Source organism: Melospiza georgiana, chromosome 8, assembly GCF_028018845.1.
Source record: "Melospiza georgiana isolate bMelGeo1 chromosome 8, bMelGeo1.pri, whole genome shotgun sequence".
NCBI lineage: Eukaryota > Metazoa > Chordata > Aves > Passeriformes > Passerellidae > Melospiza > Melospiza georgiana.
The window spans coordinates 24721539-24737437 of record NC_080437.1 but is presented as its reverse complement, the minus strand read 5'-3'; the positions used below and the strand labels follow the sequence as shown (position 1 = coordinate 24737437).

Genomic DNA, 15899 nt, shown 5'->3' with positions numbered 1-15899 from the left:
TTTTCCTTTTTTCCCCTCCCACCCCCTCCTTCCACTCCCCCTTCTTCCCTTTCCAACCGTGGCTGTTTCAAACCTCCTCACTCCCTCATGAAGATATGGTCAAAGATCACTTAAGTGCCAACAATCTTTCAGTCTCTTTCCCACAGTCTCCCCTGAAGGGCAAACCAGCAGCTGTGGGAAAGAGCCCTAAGCACCTTGGCACACAGAGTTCCAGCACCCGTCAGGCACGCACAGAGGCGAGTGCAGAACTGGGGAGGACATGGTTACACAGTTCCTGCCCTGGTCACACTGAGACAAGCCCACTCCGAGTGCTCAGACTTGGGTGCTCCTCAGCCTGGTTAAACAGGATGGTGACGATGTTCTGTGTGCATTTCCTGGCAGGGAAGGGCTGCTCGGACAATGCCAGTAGCAACAATCTTCTTGCCACTCACATATCCCTTTGGAAAGCTGCATAATAACCACTGTCAGAGCTTGCAGGGGCCAGACTGTTCCAAGACCTGCAGCTGAAGTGGAATTGACAGATTTAAGCTGTGCCACTGGCACCCTGCAGACTCATGAGAGAAGTCAAACAACTCTTTTATGCTTCAGGTTCCTTGCCTGTAAAACCAAGACATTTTTCCATGTAGGGACGTTGCAAGGATTAAGTCAATGTTTGCAAAGCACTTTCGGATTCTTAGATGGGGAAAACTATGCAGGAGTGCAAATTAATAGCATGGTGACTGCTTTGCACTTCTACTGACTCTGGTTTTCCAGACATTTACTTTCCTAGTTTGCAATCCTGTCACCCAGCACTCAGCCTCATGCTGAGAGACACTCCCTAACGTATATTGCCTCCCTCCATTCAGCATTCCTGACTCAACCAGCATACCACTGAATGGCGACTCGATGAGAGAGCATGCCTAAATAAGCAGGACTGGATTGGAAACTTACTGCTTAGTGGTTGCAGAATCAGAAAGCCTAGCCAGAACCAGACAGCTTCAGAGAATGCTGAAATGCTCCTCTTTATGTAAAGTTTGCCTCCAAGAACTGAAGACAGGAAACCAGCTACAAAGACAACAGCTTCCCTCTGCCCAAGCAAAGCAGAATGAAAACCCAGTGCAACTGGGAGAAGCAAAGTGCAGACTCGCCTCCAAGCAAATCCTACATTTTGGTATTACTGGCAGAACTTCCTCAGAAACGCTGCTCAGATGGAGCTTGTTAATGTGCACTAACCCAGTGTTGCTCCATTTTGTGCCCTATTTACCAAGAACTCCAGGAGCAGTGGACTCCAGCCCTGGAAGCAGTGCCATTATTACTCATGTGCTCCAAACCAGGCATACCATGTGATAGTCTGGGGTTATCCCAGGAGGAATTCTGGACACAACTCCTCCCTCTTCCCACGAGGGGAGGGCAACCACCTGAGATGCTCGGAGTGCAGAGCTCCAGCAGGTCACTGCCAGGACAGTCCTGCCAGCCCCACCTGCCGGAGGGTTGTTCCCTACTCTGCCAGGAACCTGCCTTCATTTCCTTGCACAGCTGGAAACGGTTCAGGGCTGGGTGGAATTAGCACATGGCTACAGGGCTACCATATGTTCAGGTTTCCCTAGACTCCAACTCTCTTTCTGCCTAGAAATTGAATGCAGATGGGACTTGAGGTTTCTGTGGGTCCCTGGACAAATGGGACATCATACATAAGGGACCAGCACAATTACCTGGGAAATCCCAGACAGAAATTTGAGAGTCAGGCATGATCCTTCTTGAGAAGGGGAAGAGTTATAAATAGCAGAGATATGATGGAAAAGTCTTATCAAATTAATACAGACTTTGGAGACCCTTTTCTATCATTCAAACCTAATGTTCAGACACTGGGGTGTGCGTGGGCACACCTGAATTCTGGCACAATGAAATGCAACAATCACAGATAATTTTAGCTTCAACACATGCAGTAATGCAGTGTGCTAGCACTAGGTTTCTACTCCATGCCTTGACTCACAGTGGAACAGTCTGAGTCAGCTAAGAGGCAGAAAAACATCAATTTCAGCAATGCTGCATGATCAAGGGGGCCCTTGAGGGGTGGAAAAGGTCAAGAATTCCCCTATCCCAGTGCTGGCTCTCACTGCAACTGTGGCAAATTAACTCTGCTGTCCTAATCTGTAACATGGAGATTCTACTCACCTACTGCACAGGAGAGCACAGAGCTAATTACCAGAGACAACCAAAGACTCGGCCCCAGAAATTATTACATCAAGAAATTAAATAGTGATCGAAGCAAGACTCCACAAGTGTCACTGAACTTTGACATCTGGAGCTTCCAGCCCACTGAGGGCTTGACAGCAGCAGTGTTTAGTCTGACATTTAAACATCCCCTACGGGTAACAGTTCTCCGTATCCAACAAGAGACAATCTGCACGACTCAGAGGACTGGGAGCTTTGCTTTTCTGTGTGTCTCAGCAGCACCTACTCAGCTGATGGGTCCTAAGAAACAAATAATGTGCCACTGAAACTCACACTGGTATTCACGCACGTCTTATTTCTCCAAGTGGTAATTGAGAGTATTCAGTTACCTATGTTCAAAATGATTAGTCATGTTTCCAAAGATTAATTCACATGTTCCTTTGTTAATACGTACAAACTGATTTAATGGCTGCTTATGAACTGAGCCAACAGTCATTTTGAGAAACAGATGTCCAATGCAGTTTTAAGCTTTAAGTGTGCTTTTATTCATATCCTTAGGAGAAAAAGGGCTACACAGTCTACAGTAATAACACTAATGAATCAAAGTACTACAGCTGCCCAGCAGGGTTTTGACAGAAACCAGCTTTTTCTCAAAGGAACTTTTTTTTAGGACTCTGGGACAGTGAACAACTGGTAATATGCATGCTTAACATGTCAGTATATGCTTTGCTGGAGCCAAAATACTGAATCAAGTCCTATCTGCAACCAAATAATATGAGGTTTTTGCATAAGCACTGGAAACTGTAACTATACAAAGACTGGGAAATCTATATGGAATCTGGATCCTCTACATTTTATACAAATAAATATTCAAAAGCTTGAGTGTTTCTGATACTATTTGTGATGCTGAATGCAGAACAGGTTGTCTGCTTTAAACCTTGATAGATTATTGTGTGTGGGTGGTAGGGTTAGGATAAAAGAAAGGGAAGAAAGCTACTAGGAAAGCAGTTGGTGGTTGCAAATCCATGATAAATAAACAGCACATTCCTCTTCTACACAAAGCCCTTAGAGTCTGTGTCAGACTTTAACATCCTACTGTCAGCTGGGTGCAAATCTGACAGCCTGGGGTTCTGCAGCGCTCCCTACAGAAAGCAGATTTGAAACAATTTGCCATGCCCCAAGAGAGTGTTTTGGTCAAGTTCCTAAAGAACTACTAATGCACTAGTTATTCACAGGACCCTTGCAAAGAACCACGGGTTTGATTTTTTATGATTTGGTGTGTACAGTGCAGGATATGATTACACACCAGCCTGCTTCCTGTCAGCCAGCACCTCATAATCATTAACATATTTATCCTTGTGGTGCCTCAAGAAGATGACATTGTTATTAGTCCCATTTTATTGATTCAGAACTGAAGCTCAATAGCTAAATTACTTGCCTTTGATTACACAAGATTTACAGCACAGGACATACCTGAGTCCCAGCCCTACCAGAACCAAGCAATGCAAGCAAGGATTGCACCAGAAGGACTAGATCCATGTACAGAAATGTCCTTCATCTCAGATGCTGAGGAGTTCTATGGAAGAGTTATAACTGCACTGGGTTTGTGCCTTTTGTGTCTCAGCCTTTACCCCTGCAGGTACCTGCAGGGAACATGGATGTAGATACATTACTGCATGCAAAAGCTGAGCTCCTAAGTTGCATTCCTGTGCAGCAGCTGAGATGAGAGTCTCCATATCATGCTCTTGTACTTAATGGACATTGAGCAATTTTGCTCAAATGCATGAGACATGCTGAGACAGTGTGTTAAGGAAGGCGGAAACATAACAAGATCTTCCTCTTCTGCTTCATCTATACCACACTGTTCTGGAAAATGTGTTGACTGATCAGATTTAGCCACAGTAAGAGTAATCATCAGGTCTGATTTAAGTACTAGTTAGTCAGAGGTTGTAAGTAAACACTGCTTTCCAGCACAAACCACCCCTTTTGGTATGGTCAATGCACTGAACAAGTCCCATTGTATTTGCTACATGGAGAGGAGAAACAACTGCACAAGGAGAAGAAGACCTTTCCCAAACTCCTCTCAAAGCAGCATCTAGTAGGATGGAGGAAGAAAGTATCAGGACACACTGCTGTTTTAAGCTGAGATTTCCCCTATCTCTCCAACAGTATCACCACAGTAACACAGCTGATAGCAGTCTTTCCTTAACTGAAGTACTTATGGAGAAACAGGTGACCCATCAGTTTCCCCAGTGGCAACCATAGACCTCAGAGAAATGTACTGACCTCCTAGGAGGCAAACATTGGGAACCAGCCATTCCTGCCACTCAGGCTTCAGGCAGGGTGAGTGTGCAGCTGCTGCAAGTAAGAGAGATTTGCAACAGAGAGCACTGTTACAGATGTGAGGTTCTGAATTTGACCTGCCTTCTTCTGTCTCAGAACAGTTAAAAACCCAGGTAAATATTTGTGTGCTTCATCTTAGACCTCTGCTAACCTTTCACCACTCTGTCTCAAATGTATCTCTGTTTATCTCACCCTGAATAACGTAAAGCTCTCTTATCTAAGCATCAACTGCCTCCCAGCATTAAGGCTTACCCATCAGCTGCCTCCTTGACCTGACGTGCACCCAAAATGTTTGTGGTCACCCTCAACCACTGGGGACTCAGAGCTTACACTGGGCAAGCAGATGCATGCAGGAGCTCAGCATCTGTGAGAAATCCTGCCCAGTACTTTTGAGCTCTCCAAGGCTGGGTGTGATTTGTGCAATTCACATGGTACAATTTTATATTTATTTCAGTGGGACCGACCAATGGACCAATGTGACCAACCTGCAGGCAGAGAAATACTCCTCAAAACCTGAGTCAGAATTTGACTGACTCCATATAATTACTATATGGCAAAAGTAAGGTTATTCCTAAAGCAATAATAAAGTCACTTGAGATTTTTTTTAATGTAAGTACCTATATCTCATATTACATATTAGCAAAAAGAATCAGCATTTGACACATAATACTTCCCCCAAAGGATTAGGCAACTCATAAACATTCATTTATTTGGCAAATTGGAAGTCACTCACAAAATGGAACAAGTAAGGACAGTAACAAGAAATATTTTTCTCATGAAATGTTTGAATCAAGAATGAAACAGGAATTGAAACAGACCAGGGTACTGTCCCTGCCTGGCACTACAGGGAAGTGCTGATCTCATGCTGATCTTTACTCTTGAAAGCAGAAGGCAGAGATGTTCATCAGAGACTAAGAAACCAAAGGAAATACCAAGAAGAAAGAGTGCAGCAAAGATGTGTGTCTTTCTGTATCATTTAGATGAGAACATTAAAATTGATGGGAAGGCACTGAACTAGCACCTGAAGTCTAAGAGGGGAAGGGGAGAAGCCCAGAAAGACAGACATACAGATAATAGATTCACTTAAATCAGAAGTTACAAGAGAGATCTATGGGCCACCCTAGTCCCACTTAAATCATCTGTTAGACTACTGATATTAGAGACCCAGGTGTTATTGGCATGTAATTACTGACAGAGCCCACCTGTTTAAGCAAGGCAAGATCAAAGTCACTTAAAAAGAAAAAGAAATCAACATTTTAACTGAAAGGTTTGTAATTATGAGCTTGAAAACAAAATATTCAGGAAAAAACATCAGCAGTCACCTATGCCACCTACCTCTACTGATACCATAGCACTTTTCAGCATAGTACTTTTTATAGGGATCACTCCAGTCTGAATTCAAACACTGAAGACCATGAACAGCAGGTTCTACAGAACAGTCAGAGCCACTGTGCATTAGCACAGTTTGTCCAAAACCCCTCTAAAAAGCTGCCCTCCTGAGTACTAGCCCATTTATCCAGCCTGAACAACTCTTCTCCACCCATCTTTGTGCTTTGCAAGTGTTCACTGCCAGCTTTCCTCTCCCCTTGCCAAGTCCTTTCCCACTCCACCTTAACTCTGTTTTCCATGCTGAGCTCTTTAGCCTCCCTCAGCCACCATGTGAATGTGCAGGGTGAAACTCACGGTGCTCGGTCGAGGTTCAACCCATTCTGTCTTTGTGCATTGATTGGAGGTAGGACAGGTTTGCTGTTAATCTCAAGCCCTCTCCGCAAAGTCTCCCTGATTTGCTCTGTATCTGCAAAGAGAATTTTTTAACATGATTTAGAATCCCCAGAAACAACATAGGCACAAGAAGATACCAGGTGTGTTTCATCTAAACTCTTCCCCTTCAGAAAGAAGTGTAGAAATGTTATGGGGTAACACTTAACTGCACTTTCCTGAACTTCCTTATTTCACTTTATAATGTCAGCTTGAATTCCCTTGTTTGGGCTTCATTGTTATGTCAGGCAAGGAGAGCTGGAATCTTTGGTACTGAGTCCTACTGATGAAGAAATTCTGAGTAGTTTTGTAAATTTTCATAAATGAGGTGTTTGTTGGTTCTCTAACTCTCATAGAACCTCCTGACACTTCCAAACCTTTGTACTGGAAATAATTTTTCCCATTAGGCATAAGAGGAACTTATTCCTTTCCCAGATGAATGTATGAAGGTTTCCAAGTTTTTTGCAATTGGCTTTGGAAATCTGTTGATTAATTTACAACAAGATTCATATAGGGAGGGATTTTTATGCAGGGCAACCTTTAGCCTCAAGCTCACATCTGAAAATAAGCTGCAAATTATGCAGTTCAGATGCAGTCTTTTTACTTCTGCCTTTTTCTGAAACATCTACTGGCCAAATACTTTCAATAGGAAGCTTTCCTGCCTTTCTTAGAAGTTTCCTCATTTATTTTTGAGACATGTGAGAATTAGGTAGAGAAAAAAACCCCAAATTATTTAAAAATCTTTTGAAGAATATACAAATTTCATCATGTATACCTCTCTTGAGCTTTTCATTTCAAGGCTGAGGCAAAACAGCCTTTTTAGATCTAGTGCAGTTCAAAATACTTGCACAGAAGCCAGAAGACAGGCTGTATGCATTAAACTAATTTTTACCATGGATTTAAGAACAGATGCCATTCCTGTGGAAACCACTGTTAATTCCAGGAAATCTCAAGCCCTCAAATTTTATGTTGCTTCACCCATTTGAAAGGTAATATGCATAATTTCAAGCCTATGTAATGGCTATGACATCTCTACCCTGAGAAGGCATCTCACTGCAAAGGGAAACTCCACGGTTTTTTAATTCTTCTTTTTAGAGTTCTGCATTTGCACAAATTCCTTGAGCTCAGCTGCAGCAATGTGCAGTCAGTCCAACTTGCTTCCCAAGAAGGGATAATGTTAATAAGGAAACACAGCCTGGGAAAATGGAATTGCTTCACCTTGCAGGTGTTTACAGTCCTGGTTTCAGCAGGTGCTCAGTTTAAGTTTGCAGATTCAGATTACAATTTGCCTAAAAACTGAAAGAAACATTTAGACAAAATAATGCCAAGAACTCTTTTCCTCTCTCCTGCCTTCTTCAAAGAGGCCAAAATCCATTTTGCTGCCCTGAGACACACCAAGCCTCCCAATGGCAGTGGAGTTTGTTATGAACTCGAGGATGCAGCATGGCTCAGTGCACTGCCCAGACCCAGCAGAACGGAAGCTGAAGAGCCACGACAGTGACCTGGCCCAGGACCTCTCACCTTTCCCAGAGAGCCGCCGAGGCTGGGTCCCAATGCAAATGCTCCTGCTGTCTTCATCATCCTCTGGTGGCCGGCTCAGGTCATCCCAGGCACATTTGGCACTCACTCCACTCAGGTTTGAGCCATCTGTCTCAATCCCTTTGTCGACTCTCTCCTGCTTGAAAAGATTGAAAACACCAAGACTTTTTTTAAGCGTGGCTTGAGCCTGAGTTGGAGCCCTACCATGGCACAGCCCAACCTTCACCAGCTCCTGCAGATCCCCTTTTGTGGGCAATTTCCACTCTCTGGAAATTGTTGTTGTGTCACACTCTGTTGTGTCAGCAAACAGCAACTGTACATTGAGCCAAATCAGGAAGCCATTCTGAACTAAACAAACCTTTTCCATAGCAAGTTGGTCTGAAATCCCACCCTGTCCCCACTGCTTCACTATGTGCCCCTGACAGGCACAAAGCAGGGAGAGAGAAAGGTGGAAACCAATGGCCTGGGGTGTGCAGGATTGCTTCTTTCACTGTTAGCACTGATTTACACCAACTTGAAATATTTCAGACACGAAGCACAGCTTGGCAGTCAATCTCCTATATGTCAATGATAACAAACCCCTGAATAACTAAGGTTCTCTTTCCAACCTTACCAAAGTGTCCCACAATGAAAACAGCTCATAGAGAGACTCATTCACATGGGTTCATCATTTGCAAACTGCCCAGAGAATCCCTGCTTTCCAATGTGCTGGGGTGTCCCCATAAAGGACAAACATGCAAGTTTGGACGTGCAAGGAGACGCAGGTCTGTTCCCAATGTCAAAGCTTTTGCATAGCTTTCTCTATTGGCAAATAAACAAATTCCCTCCCTTGCAAGCTGGACTTTCCAAGCACGTAACCAGTGTTTGGGTTTCAGAAGGTGTCACACACCAATCATAAGCAGCTGGATGCTCTCAGGCACCAGGCATTTTCTTAAGGACATGTGCATCTGTTGCCAGCAAGACTGCCCTAAGCTACAGCCAAAACTTCTTCAGGAAGTTCCACCTTCTTGGACATGGGCATCAGTCTGAATTTCCACCTGTGACCCACAAGGGGGTAATGTTGAGCCGAACAAACTCGGGGCTGTGCTACACCGAGGAAGGACTGGTACCTCTTCCCTGGCACCGAACCAGCCAGGCTCGCTTCCCCTTTTCTGAAGGAGTGTTGCCTCTGGTGCTGCTCAGTGGCACCAGCAAGATCTGCATCTCTCTGCACACATCTGTGTCACCTCGAAACGCAGGCAGTCCCAAGAAACTTCAAAGATTTGAGGAGAGAGCAGAGTGGTGTCAGACACAGTGGGAGAGGATCTCTCCAGCCCATGTAAGTACCCTCTGGCGTGACATTGCCACTGAAGATGAGATTGTGCGAACATTTTGCTCTTTGCAAAATCCGTCCCCAAGAAACAGTTTCCAGACGAAAACCTAAACCCATACACATCCCTCCCCTTGCCCAGCTGTGCATGCTGCACCCTGGGAAGAGCATTGCCTGTTCTTGTGATCATTCAAGAGAGGATTTGAGCAGCTCAAAGATAAACACAAGCATTCAGGGTGTGGTTGCACAGCGGTTTAAGTTGATGTAATTTGCAATGACTGCAGTCCCACCCTCCTCCATGTGCTCCTATCCCTTCCCTTGAGCCAACTCTTTTTTTTTTTTTTTTTTTTTTTTTTTTTCATCTGGATCACCTCCCAAAACCCTCTCTTTGGCCCAAAATTGAGGTAGGAGCCTGTGGCTGACTGCAGGATCAGAGCAGTCTTGACTTAGACTTAAGCATTCAAGAGACTGCCTTTCTTCTGTTTTTCTCCCCTTGTTAGGATCTTCCTCCAGCGTCAGGGGAAACTGGCTTCTTGAAAACGTAATAGGAAAATCTGAGAAATAATAAATCTGATGATTTTCTTTTGTTTTATCCTAAACATAAAATTAGTTGTGTCACCCAGAAATAGAAGTTGTGGGGAAAGAAATAAAAATACATCCGTTCCTACATATGCAGACAATGCTCTAAGTGAGATTTAGCACGTGGCTCCTTTGGGAACCCTCCATGGTGCTCTGTGAGGACCCAAATGAGCTGGCTTGGGGAGGTGTAGCTTGTCAGCGAAGTTATTTTTTATCCCAGTCATTGGGGAAGCATGGGAGAGCCACCAAACCTGCTCTTGAGCACGGAGAAGAAGAGGCCAGAGGGCTGTGAGGCTCTGGTGGGATCTGCTCCCCCATCCCTGCAGCCAGGGCCCCACTCCCAGGCAGACCCTGCGGACACAGTGCAGAGCCTCGGGGAGGGGGAAGGACTCTCATCTGCAGCTCAGCTGCCTTGCAGAGCACTTCCTCAGGGGAACAAGTGCTGCTCTGTGGGCATCCCTTGGAGATCAAGGGGAGCTGATGGAAACGAGCTGGCTTAAGGCAGCCTAATTTGCATGCCTGTTTCATAATGTTTGCAAGTATTGATGTTAAAAGGGGAAAAGTAAAAAGAAAACCCAGTCGGTGTAGACTCATAGCTCTGGCAATGCACAGTTGTACCCCACCTTTAGCCAGCAAAGATTTGCCTGGACTGAGGAGCTGTTCTTCCTTCCTTGAAAGGGCAGCATGAACAGGAGGCTGGAGGAGCCCAGGGCAAAGGAGGTTCAGCTCTTTCCTTCCTCAAAGAAAGGATATTTCTGTCCCATTTTCCTCTCAGCATGTGGGAGGGATGCTCTGAGGCTCTAAGTCATTGATCCCTTTTTAAACGAGCCAGAGCACTGCAGTGTGACCTGCAGAGCGGCAACCACAACTCAGGAAATTCAAATCAGCTTTATTCTCTTCTGAGATATCTGCTAAACAGAAGCAAAGCACTGAGAATCGGCACAGAGCTGGGGACCGACAGGAATTGTTTGACAGTGCTGCCAGGGAAATCTGAATGGCCTACAGGGAAGCCTGGCTGAACAGAAAACAGCCAGCGTTGCCACAGTGTTAATTGCCGACATCCTGGGATGACATCTTAGTTGGGATCCATTCTCAGCAACTCCGAACAGAAAGTACAGCTGCTGCTGCCAGGGCTGAGTTTAGGCCTCAACCAATTCCCACAAGACACAATGCAGCCTCCAAACAAGCTCTGCCTGCTTCCCAGGCAGACAACATGCTTGCTGGCTCCCAAGAAAGTTGTCCAGTTTCTCTGCCTGTTCCCTCCCTCCCCTCCACCTCTCTTCCACTGCTGCCTTTCTGGTCTCACACACCCTCCACCAACACCAAGAAAATGACACTTTATCCTTTCCCCACTAATTAGAGCAGAAGGCACATTACAGGGCTGAAGGCAGACTGGCACAGCCTTGCTCCCTGCACTCAGCAGAGGCCCCCTGTGGGACCTGGGGGCAGATTTTGCTCTATGAATCCCTGGGGGCTGCAGCAGCAGAGCAGGAGGGAGGTGTGCACACACACACCTGCCAATCTGCACTTCTGCAAGGACAAGAGAGAACAGAAACAGGAATGTGCTCCATGTGAGGAAGTCCGGAAGGACCACAGACATAGCAGCTTTCAGCAGCAGGACACATTGGTGAGGCAGAGGTACTCTTTTATTTGCCTTAACTTGCCTTGGCTGACTCAGATTCCAGTAAGCTGAGCTATTTTTCATTTACAGTAAATTGAAGAAAACCTTGTTATCATTAGGAATCACCAGTGTGCAGACAACAGAAACACCTCCAGGAGGGAAGAGGGCAAGGTTCTGGAAAGTCTGAAAACTTTATGGGACTTTCAGTTGTATTAGCTCCCACACTGTGGAACATTTGAGGAACATTTTTTTGTGTTTCTCAGACTGGGGTTATTCTAGATGAACAAATCCTTAAAACCAGTAAAAGTAGAATTTGGTTTTGTTCTTAAGCTTTCAAAGTAAAAGATGCTGTGATGCAACTGAGAATAATCAGATACAGACATGCAGACCATAAGCAACTGCTTGTACAAAACATGCACATTTGCACGTGCCCTACCAGGCTGAGCCATAAGTTCTCTGTTAAAGGCAAATACTCAGTGATTCACTGAAACATGGCCAGCATCACACTGGATTTGCTGGGGACACATGCACTCCAGTACCATGTATTCCAGCTCTGCTGAAGGGATTGCAGAACTGTCTCCCAAATGCATGGATCAGGAGAAGCCCACAGTACAGTAACCTCTTCATAGAGGTACTATTCTTATCTTTAAATTTCAGAAATTAAATTGAACTCTGAAGAAGAAGGGTTAATATCTCTTTCTGCATGGATTATTAATAACTGCATGTGGTACTTTTGGGTTCCCATAATTTCTCAGTCCACACTAACTACTTGGCCTCAAGTGATATCCTACAGGAATGAACTACACTATCACATTTGCTGTGAAAAAATAGTACTTAGTTGGTTTTGAGATTTCTACATGTTATATCTCCTTACACTTGCACATAAAAGGAAGGAGGAATTTCCTGGTGTACCATTCCTAAATCTTGTATTATTCTGTCCTTCATCTTCTTTCTTCCTCCTTTCTAAAATATCCAATCCAATATCTCTAATTTGTCTCAAACTGGAGATTCCATTTTCCTAGTCTCTCTTCTCTATCTTTCTTCCTAGAGTTGCCATTCATGTAGGACTGGACAAAATCCCTCTTGAACCACCTCTAAGAGGGCAAAGAGTTTCTAAGAATTATTTTTTCCAGAATTATTACAAACATTGAGAAGATGCAAGCACCTTTACAGAAAATATTAGAACTGTTGTATAACAGTTGGCTGCTACAAGAGACATGATATTTTATAAACTAAAGACATACTTGCAGATGTGGGTCAATCTCGAATATGGTCTCTCCTCTTCGCATGTCTGTTATCAGCCAGGGGCCTCCAGCTCTATAAAGAAAGACAGGTAATGAACCAAATAAGCCTTTTAATTAGAACTTTCCAGCAAGGTCCTCAGAGTGGACCTATACTGCAAGGAAGCACAAGATAAGGGTTTAAAATAAGCCTAGAAACCCCTCTATGTGGTGTATACATCCCACAGCATGCATTTGCCCTTTACATTTTCCAAATAAATAAATAATAAAAGCCCTCCATGACCTAGCAATTAATCAGCTCGCGTCTGGCAGCACCCAGACATGCACAGCAGTCAGGACTGACACAGGCTGTTGTCCCCTGTGCAGGCCCCCTTGCTCACACAAGGCTGAGAGGGGTTTTAATCTTACAGGAAACAAACTGGGACTGAGAAGTCCAGTGTAGCCCAGGTCAAAGAAAGATGGGCAAGGCATGGAGTCAAGATTTATTCCTCTATTACATATCTAAGAATAGAGCAGGGCCCCAGTGGGACTGCACTTTTTGCCAAGATTGGCAGTCACGTTCAGTACCACAAAGAGCTTATTGCTCTGATAAATACTATCACAACAGACATTTTGCTCAGTTGGTACTTCATGGCCAAGTACTCAGAAGGCTCAGGGAAATCTTTGTTATCATTAGCAATAAAAGTTGGAAGGCTCAAGGTGTTTCTCAACAAAGGTGATAGGAAACAGATTACTGTGAAGATTAAATACTCAGAGACTTCAGCTGGGTCATAGTGCAGCCAGACTGCAGAAGTCAGCCTTAGATAGTGCTTTTCATTTGAAGTAAAAACTGAAGTCTTTTGGAACTGCCCTAAAAAATTCATTTTTTTCATGAGATACTTTGTTATTGCGGTCAAAAGCCCCCTCCTCTGGCCTAGTTTGTGTTAGTCTCCTAAAATATCTAAGAGTGGGAGCAAAAAAAGTTAATATTTTACAGGTTTTCAGATGCATGGATAGCCACTTGTTTTTTCACATCACTTTGGAAGTTGTGAATTATTAACTGCAGGGGTGTGACCTGCCACAGTTCCTCACTGGGGCGCAAGAGACTTTTACCCCAATTCCACATCAATGGCTTAGTAGCTTGCAGCTTTGCCTTCAAACAATGAACATTTGGGTCTCATTTTTTACCTTGGAAAGGTGCTTATACCACAGCACAAAAGCAAAAAACCAACATGAGAATAGACTGAGGAGAGAAGTGCTGTATCTGTATTGACTTAGAGGAGCTAAGGGAGCTGCAGGCAGTGTTTATTGTCTCAGGACCCAGAAACAAAGCTTACAGCTGAACAAATTCACTCTAGGGCATTTGCATGAATTATCTGCACTTGTGCCTAAAAGGGAAAAGTTCATGTTGAAAAAGTCCAGCTCCTCCAAATAATCAATCAATTCAAGGCTATTGTGACACTGGAGAGTGTACTATTGTGCCCAGAAACAAATATTCAGAACTATTTTGCTTTAAAAAGTAAGGCTTTTTGAGTTACAATCACATGGCAGTAACTTCCACTGAATTTAAAAATGTTTAAGCAAAATACCTGCAAGCCAAAAAGATTTAGCTGCACCCTGACAGCAAACAAGCATCAACATATCATTTACCATTTAAAACCCATCTCTTCCTCAACCCACTATCATCTTTGTTATTTCTCCCATGGCAAAACAATTAACTTCACTTTCATGAATTCTCCTCCTGCTGCAAACTAGCCCACCAAGAGTGGGCCAAGTTTGAGAGTGACTTTCTCACTTTTAGACAGTACTTCCAGACAGTTTTGTAAGCCAGACCCTCTCCTTCCTTTCTTTGAACTAATCAGCAAGGTCACCAGTAACAGTTATCTCAGGAAGAACCAATGAAAAAACCCTGCAGGCATAAGAGGAAGGAAATTAAGCTTTCAAGACCTCATTCTCTTTCACCCTAAACATGTGGACTTCCACATGCATTAATTTGCCATCTAAGTGTCTGTGCGTGAGAACAGACTTGCAGTGAATTCCCATCTCTTGCTACAGTACAGATTAAATAAGTTCCATCAGCAAGTTAAAGATTGTTAATAAAAATATACAACTGAACTGTTCTCTATAGAAATGCTCCCCTGTATGGGGTATGTGACCACTTACACTGGGACAGTCCGAAGCAGTTCCAGAATCCCTTGACCATTCCACTGCTGAGCTGCATGCAGTTCCTCAGTGCAAACCCCAACAATCTGTAATAAATTACAACAGACATACTAAACAAGGTGGGAACCATGAAAGAACTGTGGAGAAAATGTGCCACGTGGTACTGGATCAAACAATGCACATACAGAGAAGCACCATTTCTTTAATCTAACCAGATATGCTGGGACAAATGGAGCCTGAGACAACAGTGGAATCCCAAAAGACCTTGTTCTCTCTCTACACTTATCATGAGAAGCGCCCTGGTCATGTAACATTTAATCTTGTAAAGAGTGTGTGAATTTAACAATGAAGAGGGTCTGGTGACAAATAAGGGTTTATACACTAGTCTGCTTGACTTTTCAATCAAGTCCACACAGACAGGACAGAACAAGACAGGTTAGGGGCTGAGCACATACAAACACTGCTCTGTCATTCGGCTGCTAGGGGCAAATGCCATACTGCACAAGCAATCTCAGCCAGGCAAGGGAATTGCTGCCACATGGGATTGCTTTGGTGCTCATAAAATCCTTGACCAACTCAGTTTGCTGACTGGTTACATCTTACCCAGCACCATAAAGTAAAGCTGCTTACACACCACATAATCCACTTGTCACTGTAGGCAACTGCACACTTCTGCCTTCCTGTGTAATGCAGGATGTGTTTGCTTTTCAGGATAGGAGCTGCCACACTGAGCAAGACCAGATGTCTCTCTAACAGCAGCTGAGATCAGCTGCTTCAAATGAAGGGGTGAAACACCCTTCAGCTGATAGAAGGCAGTTTCTTCCTGCTGTATCAACCACTAGTTTGTGCCTTTGAGCACAATGTTTCACCCTGAGATGAAAAATATTTTTGCCACAGCCTTCTATTTTCTTCCTCAATGTTCTTAAGTCTTTTCCAACAACACAGAATTTTTTGTCAAAATCTGTTCAACGGATGTTTTATCAGAAAAGAGGAAAACTGGAAACTAAGCTCTGAAGAGCAGCAAGCAGAGTGAAGGATGTGCCTTCTGCTGTAGGCACATAAGTGCACTGATAGAGATCTGCGTGGAAAACCCTCATGTCAGCATGCACCAGCTCTGCACACCCCACCTCTCCTGCCCCTTGCACAGTTCACCTTGTCAGGACCCAGCCCTTGGAGGTGCACTTCATCCCCACCCATCTCCCAGGCTTCCTCC

General features: G+C 44.2%; 1 protein-coding gene across 2 annotated transcripts in view; it reads right to left on the bottom strand.

Annotated features, from left to right (window-relative positions):
* The window catches only part of SUFU (SUFU negative regulator of hedgehog signaling), an 87868-nt gene that overhangs the window by 28712 nt on the left and 43257 nt on the right, over positions 1-15899 (bottom strand). Inside the window, exons 5-8 of one of the 2 annotated variants that reach the window (XM_058028848.1) lie at positions 14687-14772; positions 12548-12620; positions 7777-7933; positions 6181-6292 (exon numbers count right to left, since the gene is read on the bottom strand). In XM_058028848.1, the coding sequence (XP_057884831.1) occupies positions 6181-6292; positions 7777-7933; positions 12548-12620; positions 14687-14772 (428 nt within the window). The remainder of the gene's footprint in view (positions 1-6180; positions 6293-7776; positions 7934-12547; positions 12621-14686; positions 14773-15899) is intronic. The other variant, XM_058028849.1, reaches the window with a different exon arrangement.